The sequence below is a fragment of the Lepeophtheirus salmonis genome, chromosome 2 (genome assembly GCF_016086655.4).
Source record: "Lepeophtheirus salmonis chromosome 2, UVic_Lsal_1.4, whole genome shotgun sequence".
In the NCBI taxonomy this organism is placed as follows: Eukaryota; Metazoa; Arthropoda; class Copepoda; order Siphonostomatoida; family Caligidae; genus Lepeophtheirus; species Lepeophtheirus salmonis.
The window spans coordinates 40,225,809-40,244,371 of NC_052132.2; the positions used below are offsets into that span (position 1 = coordinate 40,225,809).

At 29.9% G+C, this 18,563-nt stretch overlaps 1 protein-coding gene across 6 annotated transcripts in view; it reads left to right on the plus strand.

Moving 5' to 3' along the window:
• LOC121113760 (V-set and immunoglobulin domain-containing protein 2) overlaps positions 1-18,563 on the plus strand; it is a 445,858-nt gene that overhangs the window by 322,557 nt on the left and 104,738 nt on the right. For all 6 annotated transcript variants that reach the window (XM_071886825.1, XM_040707619.2, XM_040707617.2 and 3 more), the window contains one exon: positions 9,659-9,864. In XM_071886825.1, the coding sequence (XP_071742926.1) occupies positions 9,659-9,864 (206 nt within the window). The remainder of the gene's footprint in view (positions 1-9,658; positions 9,865-18,563) is intronic.

The following is an 18,563-nucleotide window of genomic DNA, read 5'->3' on the forward strand; positions in this document are numbered from 1 at the left end:
ATTCCAACAAAAGTAAGAAAATAGATATTTGTAGTAAAATTGTATTTCTTATTAGTTTAATCTCATTTTTATCTTAACTTTGCGAAATATTTGAAGATATTGCAAAATTATATACAGATCAATATCATTTTTAAATATATATTTTACCTCTGAATGAATTTATATAATTTAATTTCAATGATACTTTGATATATTTTTTATTATTTTCTACTTATATAGATGATGAAATATTTCTGTCATGGGTTGTTTACTATAAAAAGACTTTAACTTTGATCTACTAAACTTCAACTAATTTTGATAAACACTTCGTACTTTTCAAGGTGTGTTTATCTACCCCAAAGACTAAAATAAGCGTATAATAAATAAAGTTCAGGGCGGAACTTTAACCGATTTAGTACTGATATGCAAGATCAAAAATGACTGGACCGAGACTAAACTGGACGGGACTTCAGTTTTTAGTCCCCTGTAAGGATATATACAGCATTTGTTGCTCGTGCTCTTTACTTACCATTGAAGGTTCCCTTACTTTACCATACAAAGCAACTTTGGAAGGTGTTTAATATACACGAAAATAACTAACAGATCTTTATGGAATATGTAGTTTTGTGCTTCAAATGAAAGGCAATTTTGATTTATGGTTATATTTACAATTAAAATCATTGTTTTTAGTCAAGTAAACAATTTACAATTTTAATCGACGCAAGTGCTTCCCTCAAATTTTTGAACACCAAAACATTAAATTTTAGCTATAAAAATTTTAATTTACCTTGAGAAGTGGCCCGCATTATACATCAATTAAAAAATTTGAATGCTTTTTTACTGTTATATTTTATACCTGTGGATTCATAATATAAAATAAATGTTGGAAAAAAAATGTTAAATTTTGTAGACTCTGCACTATGATAAAATACTTCTAATTTAATAAAATATTATATGAACACAAAATAATACATATTCTATTCCTTTTTTCATTGATCGTTAAAATAGATATGCACACATAAAGAAGCATTATATTAAACCCCAATCATTAATTCTTTAATATTTTAATGACTCAGAAACTAATTAAGGACCATTTCCAAAAAAAGGGCTACATAAATTATTTATCAAATTTAGAAGTTTCTTAAAATATGATAAATGCAAGAAATTTCACGGATATTTCACTCGTTGGGGTAAGTAAATAATTAGAGCGTTGGAAAATAACAATTTCAATTGTATGATACATAGAATTTACGATATCAAATTGTGGACTTTTTGATAACAAATAAATTCTGTAAACTTTTGTAAGAATGCAAAGGAATACAACATTATTGTGCTTTAACCAAATCAACAATTTATGGCCTCTCTTGCCCCGGCTAGCCTTGGCTGCTGTGAAAAACAGTTGTCAATTTCGCCTTCCTCAAATCCTTAACATACCTCCTCACAGTCCAACAACTGACATTGAGAGGCTTCTCATACTGTTTCATCGACTTGGCCAGACTTTTGGTGATCACAACCTCCATGATCCTTATTTACCGGTTTCTAGCATTGTATTGACAGGGGACATTGCACGTCTATGACCTGAAGCTATAATGCATTTAATGTTGCCAACAAGACTCCAGGAGTACCTTGCGACCTTCATAATCTTCTCTACACTCACTTGGGCGTGGAGCCCAAATAAGACCCTCCTTTGCCTTTTCGCTTCCATGTTGGCAACTGTTGATTTTTAAAAGTTTGTTTTTATATTGTTTATGAACCGGAACAGTCCTTACTTTTTAGACGAAACCTTGCATATTAAAACATACGCCATAAAGTATTCCAGATTGATTTAAAGTTAAGTCCACAATTTTACCTCGTACAGTGTTGTAGAGATATTATGACAATAATCATTAAGCCCTATTAAGTAAAATTTGAAGTAGTAGATTGAAACCTTACTGTCCGACATTTAATATATATGAATATATGCAGACATAACATTCGATTTTTTTGAATTAAGGACTTCTTTTAAATCTTTTTTTGCTTATTATGAGTATTAAAAAAGTTTGATTGTAAGAATGTGTAGAAATTGAATAGAATATTTGTCAAATTAACTTTTTCGTACACTTAAAAAATAAACTTTTTTATGACTATTATTAATCTATTTCAACAGACAAACACACACCTTTGAAAAATGTAATGTACAAATGTAGAAATACTTATATTTAGGTATATAAATATTTATATGTCTAAGTATATAAACATTTTGCAAAGGACTTCAAAGGAAAACTAGTATTAATAAATGAGAAATATAAGTAAATAAGATAATTTGCATATTTAATACCTTAGTGGATTTTATGTATGTATTAATACAGTTTTCGTGTAACTGTAAATATACATAAAAGTATATAGGCATTTACCTACATAGGTATACCCATGTCTGCAATGTCCATATTATGTACATATACACAGAGTGCAGAAGGAAATTTTTCCACGCTATTTTTCTTTTTTTTTTCTAATATTACTTTAATTTGTCAGGGGGAGTTCCACTGCTTAAGTACAGGTGTGTGCGTCTAAAACTGAACACTCCTTTAAATTTTGCACTATGCACATATTCGTGATTTTATTGAGTTGAAAACGGTGTATGCTTCGAGGCAAGGGTCTTGACTAGTTATAAACAAAACTCCAGCAAAATCTAAATAGCAACAATGAAACAACAGCCGATAATATGGAGAGACGTCGAGTCGCAATTTTGGAACTTTCCACGCAGGGAAAAACTCCCACTGAAATTGCCAAGGTTTTGAACTGCAGCCGCACCACTGTTTACAGCGTGGTAGTCAAAGCGACTCCTCAGGCGACCACAAGATCTAAATCAAGGCCTCGAAGGTCGGATGAAATGGTTGCTTACGTGAAAAAGTCTGTCGAGAACAAGAGCTGCAATGTCACCGTGAGTGGCCTCTGCAGGGAGTTCAACGTCAGCAGAAGGACCATGGACCGGCTAGTTAAGAAAGATCTTGGCCTTAATGTCTACAAGAGAACCCTCGTCAAGCCTTCAAGCCTTTAGATAAGGAACCCCGCCTTGCAAGGTCGAAGATTCTTCTCAACAAGCTTAAGAAAGCCGCCTCACTCGCCTGATTGTTCGCCGCTTGACTTCGCAGTATTTGGGGGTTTAAAGGGGATGCTGTCGGAAGTTCAATACAAGTCCAAGGACCAACTGAAGTCTGCCCTCAAGAGCCAACCTCGACCAGAGCTTCATCGCCAAGTCATACAGCAAGTTCCGGTCCAGGCTGGAGTTGGTAGTGGAGATGATGGGCGGCCATTTGAATAGACATGTGTCTAAGACTCTCATCTTTCATGTTAAATAAATTAATTTGTCGACCATTTTAGAAATTACAGAATTATTTAACTATTTTTAAAAATTTCAGAGTGTTCAGTTTTAGACGCGCACACATATATAAGTGAAGCTTGTTGTATTAGATTCACTCCATCTGACCTAGGAATTGTTTTCGTATACCATATAAATAATATATATTTATTTCGCTAGGAATGACCGAAACGGGAACCTACGCGCATTGAGTTCAATAGAATAATTTATCTAGAGCGTGTTGTCCATTGAGATACATCGTTCCATCTGCTTTATTTTGATTTCGGTATTATTTGAGGGTAAAAAAAGAAATAACTAAAAAGTGTGTTTATTTTTTTGTCTCTTAAATTAAGTTTTTTGAAATCAGACGTAAAATGAGTACGCAGCAAGCAAAAAAAAAAATTCTGACCAAGCTCTTAACCTCAAAATAACAAATTCATCGCAGGATCATTAGTAGACTTTAAAAAAACATAAGAACATTGCCGATAGCAGGAAATTCACTACCCAATTTCAATTGGCTACGGAATGAATATTATTTGATAATAAGATTGAAAGAATGTGATAAAGTGTTCAATTCAGTTATCCATGGTTTTGTTAAATGTCCATTTTAACTTTAGTAAGAATGTTCGTCGCATGGAACTTATAACATATAAACACATCGCCAAACCACATATCGGCTATGATTCTTTTTAGACCACCGAAGAATAATTTATATCCTTTAGAGAAGGTAAAAACTATCGGGTTTGGCATACTGAACTCTAGGTTGTCTGTTGCAAAAAAGATAACCTTAAACAAACAAATGGATAAAATGAAGATAAAAGGCATAATTACTACAGCTGCTTCAAGTTATATAGCTTTAGATTTGATAATTCTGAAGGACAATAACTCAGCATAACATGAAAATTTTAAATTTTATCTGGATCAATAATAAGCATAAAAATAGGCCTATCCCTAGTTCCAATTATTAAATGTCTGACTTTTTGTATATTTTATTTTTTTACTATGTTGCTCTTATTTTTTATTAATCTTATAGAGAGATACACGTTTTTATGATTAATATTTAATAAAAACGTTTAATGAGATGTTTTTATTAACCCTAATTTCTTATTATGCTTTTTTAAGAAGATTATATACAGAAAAATAAAATCCTATAAAAAACCTATAGAACGAATTATTCAGCATTGGTCATATGTCTGGTCGACTTGGTCTCCAATGGTAAGAATATGGAATGATATTTCTTCAGGCCCAAGGAAAAATATCACGCTAAGACCGGCTATAAGATTTTGAGGTGCACTTTTACGCTGTGATTGAAGGTAAATTATGTGTAGAGCATTTTTGAAGCAAAGATTAGTAAGACATCTTATGTGATTATCTTGAGCATAGAAATAAATGTACAAAGACCAAAACTGCGTTAGGTTTCGCTCTCTTGTCGAGAATGTGATTCATTCCGAAGGTGATCACATTGCATCTTGGAACATTTTTCGTAGAAATAGTTTTTGGATACAAACACTATTATATATATATTCTAGGGTGTTTTTTAAATATAAAAGTTTCGGAAAAGTTCTTTCCCGCCTCCTGTAGAAAAGTTGGAATTAAATATTGAGACATACTTATGTACTCTAAATATGATATTATCATCACCCAGGATTTGGCAATAATAAAGAAGTGAAGAAAAAAGTTGGAAAGATTTATTCATAAATATAAATATATTCAACTTCTTCTTTTTTTTTTTAAAGATTGTACATAAATTTTTTCTATCGTCTTTGATTTATAGTAGTCTCTTAAATATTATAGCCCCAAAAAAAAAAAACCGCAGACATAAACTGTGAAAATATCTCTTCATATTTTATCATTCCTAGGAGCAAAACTAAATAGAAAAAAAACTTCAATTTTTTTTCACCATCAAGAAATGCCGCCTAAATTGTTTTGATATACACGTTAGCTATGATTTTCAGGAAGTAATATACAGGGACTTCATTATATATTTGTGTACTTTAGAAAGTATTGGTTAATACCAAGATATGAATATTCATGAATTGCCTATGAACAATCTTAGTTTTGTTATTCCTGCCAACACTTTGATCTTCCAAATGTTAGAATATATATTGATTTTTTTTTTTTTTCTAGAGGCCTAGTTAAATTTTTTTTTGGAAATTAATTTTCATATTGTTTATTTATAACTAGCTTGTTATGTTATTTTTAATATGACGCTCAGACGTTTAGCTACACACGGTCGTCGCTAAAAATAAGTCCTTCACAGAACGACAAACAATTTTTTTTTATAATTATTAAGTTGGAATTAAAGCCCAAGTCATTTTTGATATTTAATATTCATCTCCCAATGAACAAAAAAATGGCACAAACCTAGCGCGTTTCTGTTTTAAGGACATGATAAGGTATTTACTGGATTGACTCTATATCTCAAATCCATACATTCAGATCGAAAGGACATAATGTTTATTAAGTTTGAACATGAACGAAGAGTTACGAGTCTTAAACTTTTGAATGATACCCAAGTTTCGATTGGCCTTCGTATGGTACCATAGTTTAGCTGAGTATATAAAGTTTACAAAAATGTATATTTTCTTTTACATTATGCTCTGCCACATGTCTTAAATTGGCCTTAAACATTTGTATTAAAAATTACAGTAAGGTATTTTTTGATGAGTTGTATCTGAATAAATTTATTTAGAAACGTGACATTTATATTGTTTGATTATCTATGCTTCAATTAAAAAGTTATTAATTTTGAATTGAGATTCTAGTAAAATTTCGCCGCATTATTTGAAGGAATTACATTTTATTTAACTTACTTTAGACGCCCATATCTCTAAAATATTTGAATTGTTTGAAGTAAAATTTTCAGGATTCTTATATATAGTTAATTAAAATCCACATCCTATATAAAATTAACATTATATCCAGCATTGAGTTCATCACTGAGAGGATAAGCCAGCTCAGGGATTTTCATCCAAAAGCTCTCCTAAAAGCTCAAGAAAACCTTCATCTAGGATACTCCAAACTTCTTGAGATCATCGAAGTTGAAACCCTTCCTACAAACACTATACCTATCTTCATTGATGCTGTTGGTTTATATAGCAATGTTCCCATTAATGAAAGAATCGATGCATTGAAAGAAGCTCGTGAAACTCGATCCAACAAATCAGTTCCAACATCGTTTCTGATATCACGATTGACACTTGTTCCCTATCTAAACATATTTGAATTTGATTCGAAACTCTTTATCCTGCTGTGGAGTACCACAATGGCAACCAAAATGGCACCCACCTTCGCAAATATTTTTATGAGCAAAATAGACAAAATATCAAACAGATGGCAGCACCATCTTCGAATCAAAATGTTTCCAATCCATTTTGTTTCCTACGTAGATTCATCGTTGATTTGTTTTTTTAATTTTGGACTGAAACAGAAGAATAACTCCAACATTTCATTACACAACTGATATCAGTTCCTTCCACAATAAAGTTCATGGCTTCATACAACTTTGCGACAAAATCTACCCAGATTTTGTACAGCACGGTTTACATAAGAGACGTGAAAATTAATACAAATTTATACCGGAAAAAAACCGACCAAATTCAGTATCTTCTCCACTCGTCATGACATCCATCCTACGTGTGTCGGAATATTTTCTACAGTCTGTCTTTCAGAATCTTAAGAATTTGTTACAATGAAAATAAGTTGGAAAATCATTTTCAAGAACTTAAAGAAATGTTGATAGCACGTGATTATTGGCCAAAAGCTATTGTTTCTTAGATTGAGAAAGCAAAGCAAATGGGATGGAATGAAGCAGTGTAGAACACCGAATCCAAATCTAATGATCACCAAGAGTTTGTCATAACTGTTTATTCACAACTCGAGCAAATTTTATTCGTACTTCACCGTCATTGGAGAGCATGAGCGCTGTATTCAAGAATGGAAAGAATGTTTCCGAAGCCAAATATGATTTTCTTCAAACATAAAGAAAATCTCAGGTATCTACTTTGTCGCTCATAAGTTTTTCCAGAGAGTCCAAGTAGGTCATCACGAAGTGTCGATGAAGTGGGTTTGAAAAAATCCTTAGAAAATGGATGTGGAAACCTGTTCATATGTTCAACCAGGTTCGCTTCTCAAATCATCGGCAAGGGGTATTACTTAGGAACTGTCTCCGATTATTACATGTGCTTCCACATATTTGGATTATGTGATCGGTTTTAGGGAATGCTCAAAGCAATATGTCAGCCAAACCAAAAGAGGATTAAAAGATCGGATAAGCGATCAAATGAGATATGTTGATCAATTTTTGTAAGGCAATATAGAACACTTCAATTCGAGAGGACATAAGAAATCTGATATGATTGTACAAGTACTAGAACACCCACTCGAATAAATAGACATTGAATTGGACGTTTTTTTAAATTTAAAGTACAACAATTTTGTTTAAAAAAACAACCACACTTTTTTCGTAACGTAATAATGAATTTATGAGATGTTACGATCCTGAACACGGACAATATTTCGATATTTAGTTATTATTTACATATTAATGTATTCGAATATATTATTTTAAATATTCCTAGTTTTAAATTTTATTTTTTGTGAAAGATTAGTAATTTAAGAATTTTGTCATATTATTTTTAATCAAAAGGTCTCTAATGGAGAAGAAATCGATTAAATATTACTGATCCTCTAAAAACTTTTTTTTATTGTTTTGATTACGTCAAGTCCGCCTTCTTCTAAGTTTTCTATAAAAATTAGCGAATTTTGTAATATGCGGTTAACTCTTGTGGTCGTTTCGGCGTAGAACGATCCAAATATGCGCATGGGGATAGATTTTTCACATTTTTATAGGAAAATGTATATATAAATAAGATTATTTAATCCAATAAATGGTTTCCCTAATTATTTTAATATATTTTTTTCTCTCTCAGAAAGTCCTTGAAAAATTGTGGTTTTTTTTTTGTTTCATGCATCCCTAATAAGTAACTTTCATAATGGTTTTTCCGAACCAAAAAAGCAAACAAAAAAAAACTCTTGTCTTTTATGCAATTGTAGTAGTACTAATGAGGCAAATAAAATTGCATTTAAATTTGCAAAAAGGCGTCGAAGTATATGGAATTAGTAGCAGGCTGCTTTCCTCTGAGGGGAATGTAGAAACAATAAAAAGCAATAAAATTTTATTAATGAGACGAAAGAAAATTAAAGTAATTAAGCAACAATGCTTTAGGCATAAAACTATTTAAATTACAATGAATATGAATTAAATTATCCCTTTTTTCAAGTTAGAAATATAACTTTTTATGTACTTTTGATGTATACATAGCTTGAAAGATATTAGGATAATTCACCGAGTCATTTATGTAGAACAAAAAATTGCAAAAATCATAGCTTTCATAATTTGTGTGCTGAAATAAAGGATCTTTGAAGTATTTCTTTAGTTTCAGCTATAATATAAACGAATTGAAAAAAAAAATCGTTTTCCTTCTCCATTTTACATTTATATTTATATGATTAAACACATTTTATTGGAACTTTATTTAAGATAATTTAACAAATAAAGGATTTCTTGAATTCTGGAATGTTTTTATCAATTCTTACTTCATTAAATTTTCATTTACATATATTAATTTCACTTCTAAATATGGCTCTGAATAAAAAAAAAAATTATTATTTAAAAAAAAAAAGGCTATAAAGCCTAAACCTACTTCGATGAAAATTTCAGGTGTAATTTTATTGTTTTATGCCTTAAATAATACTAATAAATGTGAGTTTTAGCCATCGAGCAAAAATTACATTGTATAGTGTAATACAGGTGAAATCATATATATGGATTCACCTATTCATATCTGAAGGAATAAAAAATTTGGCCTTATAATATAATATTTACCTTTCATGGTCGTAGCCAATTACTTATTGGGGAAAGACAATTGATATTAGCTTTTTGTAGCTTTTTTGGACAAAAGTTTGAATTAGTTGCCTTTATTCTTTGTAAATATAGGGGATTCTATTACTCTAGTAATTCTATAATAGCTTTTACCAGAAAATTTGTAAGCTTTTAATGGGTCCATTATATGCTATGTTTAAAAAACTTCATTTCATTTTTTTTTCACAACTTGTACAAGGTAGAGAGCTTGTACACAATTTATATAACATACAAATGTATTATTACATAAATTATATTTTGTTTTGAACAGATGTTGGACATCCATGTTAGACTTCTGTACAAAACATATAAATAAAATTTATTAAAAAAAATTGTTTTATTTTTTTATACGTTCATAAATTATAGAAATAAGCTACATTAAATATATGATATAATATACGTTTTTTTATATATTTTAGGAATTTACTCGCTTTCAAATTTATCTGTTCGCATACCTGAACATATACAAAAGGGTCAAACTGCCGACTTAACATGCTCTTACAACCTTGGTGGTGATACGCTCTATAGTGTCAAATGGTACAAAGGACGACATGAATTTTTTCGATACATGCCACATGAATATCCTGCTGTCAAAATATTTCCTGTTAAAGGAATGAAAATAAATGTAAGTGAATTTCAATAATAATAGTAACTTACATTTGAACTCGTATTGTTAACACTCGAACGGCAATTGTATCATTTTGACTTTCTCATAAAATATTATTGTAACTTCAACCCACATAAAACACAAATCCATTATTACATTTGACGAATAAAATATACAGATAAAAGTTTTAGCGTGACTAGAAGAAAATATAAGTACATTTTATTAGTTTGCCCCCACGTCATACTTTTTATCTCTATCTCAAAATTGGAGACAGCGACAGAGAAAAGTTGAAATTCAATTATTGCAACCTCTTAATAATCAAAAAATAATTAGAAGGATCATAAAAGGAGATGGAGGGTCTTGTGATATGTAGGAGGTTTTTAGTTTGTCTCTTTATGGCGGGGTCCGGTGAGTTTTGTTCATTCAGACTTTTTCTTGTTCATATATGGTATGTCATCAATCATTATTTTCTATCTTCAGTTATATATTAGAGGATCAGAGTGAATAAAATATAAATTCCATCAATTTTCATGATCTACTAATGAGGTAATTGTCTAAATATTTGGAAAAAGTTAAGATCTCTCTCCTCCTAATCTGATAATATTTTATTCATTTCGACTCGTCTGATGAAGTCATTTTCGTATAATTAAAAGGTTGCAATATGTGTATTAAAACTTTCCGCTTTAACTGTCTCCAATTTCGAGATAGAAAGATAAAGTATAACCTCGGGCAAACTTATACAAAATACCCAAAAAATATAGGGAGCTCTACTTAAAGGAACCCCATGTCCTTATAGGACGAAAGGGTAAAATGTTTTGTTATTTTAATTCCGAAATAACTTGGGTAGGAGAATTGACTAACTTGTATTGCATAAAAGCATATAAGGCCATTTTTGATACCTGTATTCTACTAGGGTAGTTTTAGCTTTAAAGGCTTATATTTTTCGTCAAACTAATATTATTATAATAATTATTAGTATAGTATGACGTTATTGTTCTTTCTTAATCATTTACAATTAATAATGACATATACATATGTGAAGTAACTTTAAGTAAAAAATAATAGAAGGGAAAGTCTCAAAGGAGATGACTTCAATGTATTAATTTTGTACATATTTTGTATTTTAGTTATATAAGTTACCGAAAAATGTAAAGTAAGAAAAAAGTTATATAAAGGGATTAAAGCTTCAGAAGAAGTTAGAATTGATTAAGTAATTTGTGGGATGTTATGTATTATTAATCTTCACATAATATCAAAGATGTAATTTAATTATTTTTTTCGCACACCACAAATTATATTTTGATTTATCTTCTTCTTTGCTTTTAGTTTTAAGAGCGCTTTCATAATAAACCGAAATATTTTCATTTTTAACAATATTATTTTCTCAGTTTCCAGTAAAATGAATGTGTTTATTTTTATGCATTAACTATTTCCATGTTAAGATCTCCCATAACAAAATTGATATTTGGGGGTTTGATATAGGTACATATTAGTAATGAGATTCGGTTTAACACCAAAAAAAAAATCGTCTATGTCTTAAGACTTTATAGGAATTATTCAAAATAGGCAAATATTTGCAATAATATAATTCGAAATAACCGTTTCAGTCTTTCACTATGATTGAACGCACACTGAATATAGAAAAGAATAATGAATTCCTTAAAAATTGGAAAAAATGTTCAGTAAATAAATAGAGTACTCAAAACTTTAATTTTAAATTACAATAAATAAATTATTCAAAAATTAAATGCAATTTAAAACAATGTCACATATATGTGACACGTCGTCGTTAAAATTAGATTATCTTAAATATATATATCTAATTGTCAGCATAAAAGATATAATATTTCTTACAAAATATTGCCATTTTGTAAGAATATGATCAATGTTGCTAATACAATAAAAAAGAACCTATGTGTTAATTGTAAATATTTATCGATAAGAAGCACAAGTACTTCACTATAATGAATGACAATCAAAACTTGGGAATAATTAAAAGATCTTTCAAGATACGTAAACCTTCGTTCATGGTTCTCCTGATCTGAATGTACAGATATGAACTCCTTCCAGAAACTACCTGATTAAGCCCCTGGAAAAGGTGTAAGCTAGGTTTTTATCGTTCAAGTATAATACTATAATGTTTACTGATACTTAATCAGTGCAACTCCATATGACCAATTACCAAAAATAAAATGGAGAAAAGCTGTTTTGCTGTTATGATCTCTCATTAGATTAGCTGCAACCAGATTTGAGAGCAAGGAAATTAATTTATATAATGTATCTAGAAAGGACTCCGATGCCGATCCACAATTCTACTCTGAGTCCTACAAGTAGTTACACTTATGACACCGCAACAAATCTTTAGTATAACTCTCCATCTTTCATGAGCTCAGTCATTAATGTTTACATTATATTTAGATGTTGTCCCTCCAAGAATGAAAACGCTTTGGAAAATGAAAAACAATCTTCAGATTGACAGCCACAAACAAATGTCAAACGCGTTAAGGTCATATTTATACAACTTTAATCATTTCTAGAGACTTATAATTGAATACCTTTGATCCCGATTATAATATGCGTACTAAGAGTTTATTCTAATTACTATCTAATTTAGTTACATCAATCAATCAGTTCGAACAAAGGAACAATGTTGAGAAACAATATTGTTTGTCAATATTGGATTTTTTCTAAATTTTCAATGGGATATATCTTTAGATGTATGTATACTTATATTTTTCACCAATTTATTCAAATTAGCACTTTTAATTGGTTTTCCAATAATATACATAGTTTTGAAAATAAGGAAAATTGATGAGGCAACATACTATTGACTAAAAAATAGACTCTATTTTAGAAGCAGTGTATCACTAAAGTTGAATGGAAGATTTTATTTTGGTTAAAGTTTTATAAAAATAAATAGATTCTTCTAAATGTGCTAAGATTCGATACTCAATCGCTCCTAGAGATATTTAAAATTCGGAACCAGCTGGGACCTCTATATCTTGGCAACTTGAAGATCTATGATTATGAAAGTATGCTCATCAGATTTAGCTCACAAAACTTCATAGAAAAAACATCTTTGAAATGTGTTCCGAATACAAACGCCCTACACCATTATTGTGTGCTGGAGAGCTTAAATTGATGTGAATAGATCTAGATTTATGCTCAAATAAACTGTTTACGATGTTCAAAAGGTTTTTAAGGAGTTTAATGTGTAGGGAACACTTGTAAGGAAGATGCATGATCATTTTGAGAGCAAAAAGGCACTCCAGAATTCCTGAAGTTGAAGGGCAAAGAAAATCTGGCCTCTAGCTTGTCAGATCTTAACCCCTAAGACTACTATGTGTGGGGCGTCTTGGAGAAACAATATTCACTTTTTTTGTGCTTCAATTCCCGAGGCAGTGGCCAGTATGTATAAGGAGTTCCTCATCAAGGCCTGTGCCAGATGCAGAGCCATGTTAGAAGCTGTGGTTGAACCTGGAGTAGGTTGGTCTGAGTGATTGACTTCAGTATGGATCCTTACATGTAAGTGCAAAAGATTTGTGAATCGCTGAATTAATTTTGGCAAATAAATTATAATATAAATGACCCTTAAATTTTCTGAATTTACAACTCCCACCCCGTACATTGTGTATATATAATGTGATATTTACATATAGTTAGATATTTCAAGTCCAAAAATTCATCTATAAAATTATAAAAAAGTATATGATAAAGTGGTAGTATTAATATTTATTAATTGTACATGTCAATTACAAAAACATATTATATGTATGTAATAATTATAAAAATACTTCCCAAATTAAATTTTAATATCAAATCTGACTTTCCCAAATTTTCAATTAGTAATATATTTTGACTATTTAAAAACTTCAAAAAAGTTTGAACCTTTTTTTATTAAAATAAAATAAAAATCTGCAGGAAAATTTATTTATTTCTTATATAATTTTATGTTAATTTCAAATATATTGTTTCTCTAAGGATTTTGTTTAGAGTGAAATATCGACTTCATTTTACATTTGTTTTTAAGGCAAAGAGATTTATTTGAGGAATTAATAATTGAATTTTTATTTACAAAAAAGTTACCAACCAAAGTAATCATCAGATTGTACTAAAAACCAATAACAAATGAAAGCTTAATAAATAAAAATACGTTATTATTAAATATAATCGCCTTTGGCGTCAATAATGTCCTTGATTCGACTCCTAAAATCGGAGCAAGTCTTGATGAGAAGTATCTTTTGGCAGATTCCGGAATTTCTACCAGACCCTGGAGAATCTACCATATCTTGTGTTGCAGGAGGATCTGTTGGTGTACCACTCAACTGAACCCTACACAAAGAAGTCCATGAGATTGAAGTCCTGTGAGTTTGGAGGTCAAATAATAGGTCCAACAAACTTTTTAGTTGTTTTAATATCAGTAGATAGGTTGTCTATCAAAGTTGTTTCTTTTTGATGTAAGCACTGTTCATTTTGCCAACAATAAAAAAAAAAAACTTGCACGTTAAAAAGGCTTATGATTTCCAATCCTAAGCAAATATATCTTTTAAATCGACTAAATATCCTATGCTCACATATTTTGCCATTAATCCTTTGTTACTTTCATAATTATCTATGCAAATTACCCTTTATCAAATACACCCAAACTTTCTATGCAAATTAATGCATGTAATCGATATATTCATAAAAAAATGAGCAATAAATCATGATATACCTGCGTTTAGACATATGTAGAAATAGGTATCCTGCAACTTATAAATAATGCATTATAATAATGATAAAATCATATTTTAAAATGTAGAACATATGTATATCAGTATGTAGAGTAGTGTGGTCTCAAAAATTTAAAAATGAATGCCGTTTATTTCATAAAACTGCTTACGGGATAAAAGTCACTCCTGATCAAATTTCAAGGCAATCAGACAAAGCTCTGAGGTTCTGCAATTGAATCAAATGTTTAGATGTGTCATTTTGATGATTATTATAGCAATACTATCAAACCTGCTTTAGTGATATGAAAAAGAGGTTCTTCTTTTTTTGTTGATTATTTAAAAGGTGTTCATGGTTTGAACTTCTCCCTCTGAGTATGCATTCTCACCTATCTTTGGTGTAAATTGTTTGAAAAATGCAGTAATGAATTTTAATATAATTATAATATTTTCTTTACATTAAAGCTATTTTAAATGTAAAAGGTTATCTTATTTGTAGTGGTAATTCATCTTCTCCTCCACAAATCAATTAACGGCAGTTAATTTAATAAGGGTATTAATCAAGGTGTACCGTATGTCCTGCTCCCGCCTATTCCTCGCGCTCTAACAAAATCCCATTTTTTATTCTATATCAAGTTCCCACAAAGGGATTTCAAGACATAATTATGTGTGTTCCAGCAATCCCTGGCAAGAAGACACAAATTTATACAAAGATACTTAACATTCACTCTTTTAAACTTATATCGACTGTTGAGTAAGAAACAAAGACGGCTATAGACTCATAGAACCTCTCCTAAAGAGAATGTATAAAATATTTATTTATGCACATTGCACATAAATGAATGTTTTCCCCATGTCTTTCTTTCCCTACCACTTTATCTGATATTCAATGTTATCCCATTACTACTATCCGGAAAAAAATTCTCTCTTGTATTTTGAAGGGCGTCCGCAAGGGGTGTCCTGGATAAGCTGTAGTCCCCCTCAATTCAGACATTGTTGATATTTAATTAAATTTTTAATACATTTTTTCCCAAAAAAAATAATTTCTGTTAAAAGCTATGGATTTTCGAAATTTTTCTCAAAGAAAATTTAATAGTTGAACTTTCTTTTTGAAATTAAATCTTTAAATTTTTGTAAACAGCTGTGGATTTTTGAAACCTGTTTCCAAAAAATATAATTTTATGAAAAAAGCAATAGATTTTTGAATTTTTTTACCAATAATTTAATTTTTTGAGAATAGTTGTAGATTTTTAAACTTATTTGTGTAAAACAAGGGATTTTTTTAATTTTTTATCATAAGCAGTGGATTTTTGAAAGTTTTTTTCCAAACAATTTAAAATATGATTTTTTTTATTTAAAATTTAATTTTTGAATTTTTTTTTCATAAAAAGTTTAATTTCTGGATTCTTTATTTCAAAAAAGTTCCAAAAAACCAAGCTTGCTTCAACCTTCCCCCCTCTTCCCAAAAGAAATATAACCCTTTGGACGGCCCCGGTATTGTATTATTTTATCCACTATTTTTAATTTTTGATCTTTGCAAAATGCCAAGAGGACACTTCCACTTTGTACTTACTTTTTCAATTTCCCTTACCTGACCACACAATAAAATGTTGACAGTATTTCATTAAAAAATATGTTTTATTCTAATGTTGTTCGGTACCCTGGTACTATTATGGTACCTGGTTAATGACAGATATAAATTGGTACTTTACTAAATTGCTACTAAAACTGGTACTTACAGTGTCAGTACGTCATAAAGGCATTAACATAGACGATAACGTTACCTCCTCAAATTTATGAGCTTTTACACACAACAAAATTGTCCTTTATAAAACAAAAATAATGAAATTTGTTCTTCATAAAATGTTTTTAAATTTATAAACTAGTCACTACTCAAAAATGCTTTAAACACCCTTTTGAATGGACATAAATTACTCTTAACAAAATTTTGTTTTTATATTATTAGTGAAAAAGATCATTGAAAAGTATCGAAATATTGATAACTATTTTGATATGCAAAAATATTGTATTATTGTGACAACCTTTTTTGAAGCTCATTATTTTATGTTGATACTTTAATTGAGATATCTATAGGTTTGAACGAGTAAAATAGTTTTGTATTAAAGTCTTTTTATTCCGTTTCATTATAATTGTACTTACCTATAGTTTGCACACAAAAATCAATTCGTATCACACCCAAAAAAATTAACCTTTGAGGGCACAGGACAAAATGAGCCGGATTTACTAATAGTTTTTAATGAATCAATGGTAATTTTTGAATTCTTACACTTAAAAGGTATATTATTAAGAAAAAATGTGTAGTGAGTCAACATAAAAACAATCTTAAATAATGCTAAAAAAATGACAAAATTCCAATATAGTTTTGTATTTCATTTATACATACAGGCCGATATTTCATAGACATATGAGAGTTAATTATAGATTCTGTATTCCAATTTTAGGGATGAATTAATATCTCATGTATTTTAGCGATAATTTAAAACTTTTAATATATTTGATTTTATTTAAGAGACTTAAATGGTTATTAAAAATAATTTGTCCATAGAAAATTGACTATACATTGTCTAATAATATAAATGTAATTCAAACTTTATTTTGAGAAAATCATTGTAGCTTGCTTATGTGTTGACAGAAAACATATAAAAGTTCACCATTTCAATTACATCCAAAACCTCAAAAAAAATTATATGGGACAGAAACTTTGGTGAGTAAGTTTTTATTCCTTAAAGCAACTCATGTGTCTTTAGCTATTCTCATAGTCTAAAAACATATTTTTTAAGCCACTCTAATGAGTAGATACAACCTTATCAAGTCAGTATATGTATATGCATACGTGCATCGTATGGCCGTTTTTTAACAACAAACTTTGAGCACAGGTGCAGGTTAGACCTTGTCTGCCGCTTTGGCGTCAGTTAAAAAAATGGCATCATTCAATGAAGTATTTATTCAGCAATCTTGGAAAAGTCCCAGTGTTCTTGTTGCAATCCCCGCAGGATAGGAGAATGTTGAAATGGAAAAATTCTTAAATCTGGACAGGTTCCTTGTCTGGACAGTCAGGAAAAACTGAAAAAGTCTGAAGGGGATTATGAATCAAAAGCAAAGCTGCAGAAAATGGAAAATATTGACCTGGTTGTCATATTTGTTTGACTTAGTTAGATCAAATGTTTTACCCACAAGCTCGCCGGACCTAAGCCAAATGGACTTATTTGTTGGGGTTGAAGTTGAGTGACACACCAACATATTTTCATGCAACCCATGTCCAGGATCCCGGATGAATTCCGGAATGTGTCAAATGAGACTGTTAGCAAACTTGTTTCTATTTCTGAGTTTGAGTTGAGCCCCTTATTGACGCAAAAGACGATTATTTTTAATAATTATATATTTAACTTTTATTTCGTAATGGTGTTTATTAAAATTGGATAGTTCACAAGGAAATACATTTTTTTTAATGCTGTTGGTTGTTAAATAGAGGCCGCAATCTTTAGGTACGTATTTCATCCAATATAAATTTTCTATTTACTTTTAATCTCTTCTATTATCAATAATGATATTCATTTTTTATTCCTGTCAGTAGCAAAAATAAAAACACAAAGAAATCAAAGTATTTTTAATTATACTCATATTTTTTGCAAAGCATTTCTTTGAATAAAGTTGATGTTTATGAAGGTATAATGTTAAAAGATGGGGAGGAGGCTTATGAAGAGAAAGTAAGGACTTCAAAAGATTATGATTGTCATTTTTTCCTTCCTTTAGGACCAAGTCATTTGCCATTTACTATATAATATTATGTGTAATATATCTATTGTACACATATTTTGTTGATTCATTTTTCGTATATAAATTAACTACTACGAATATTAAGCTACTTTGTTACTTATTGTGATTGCATGAAAGTCAAACTCTTTTAACTTAATGATTTGTCAATACTTACCTATATACATACATATCCCAAGCATGCAATTTACATGAATTAATGGGTTGCTGTAT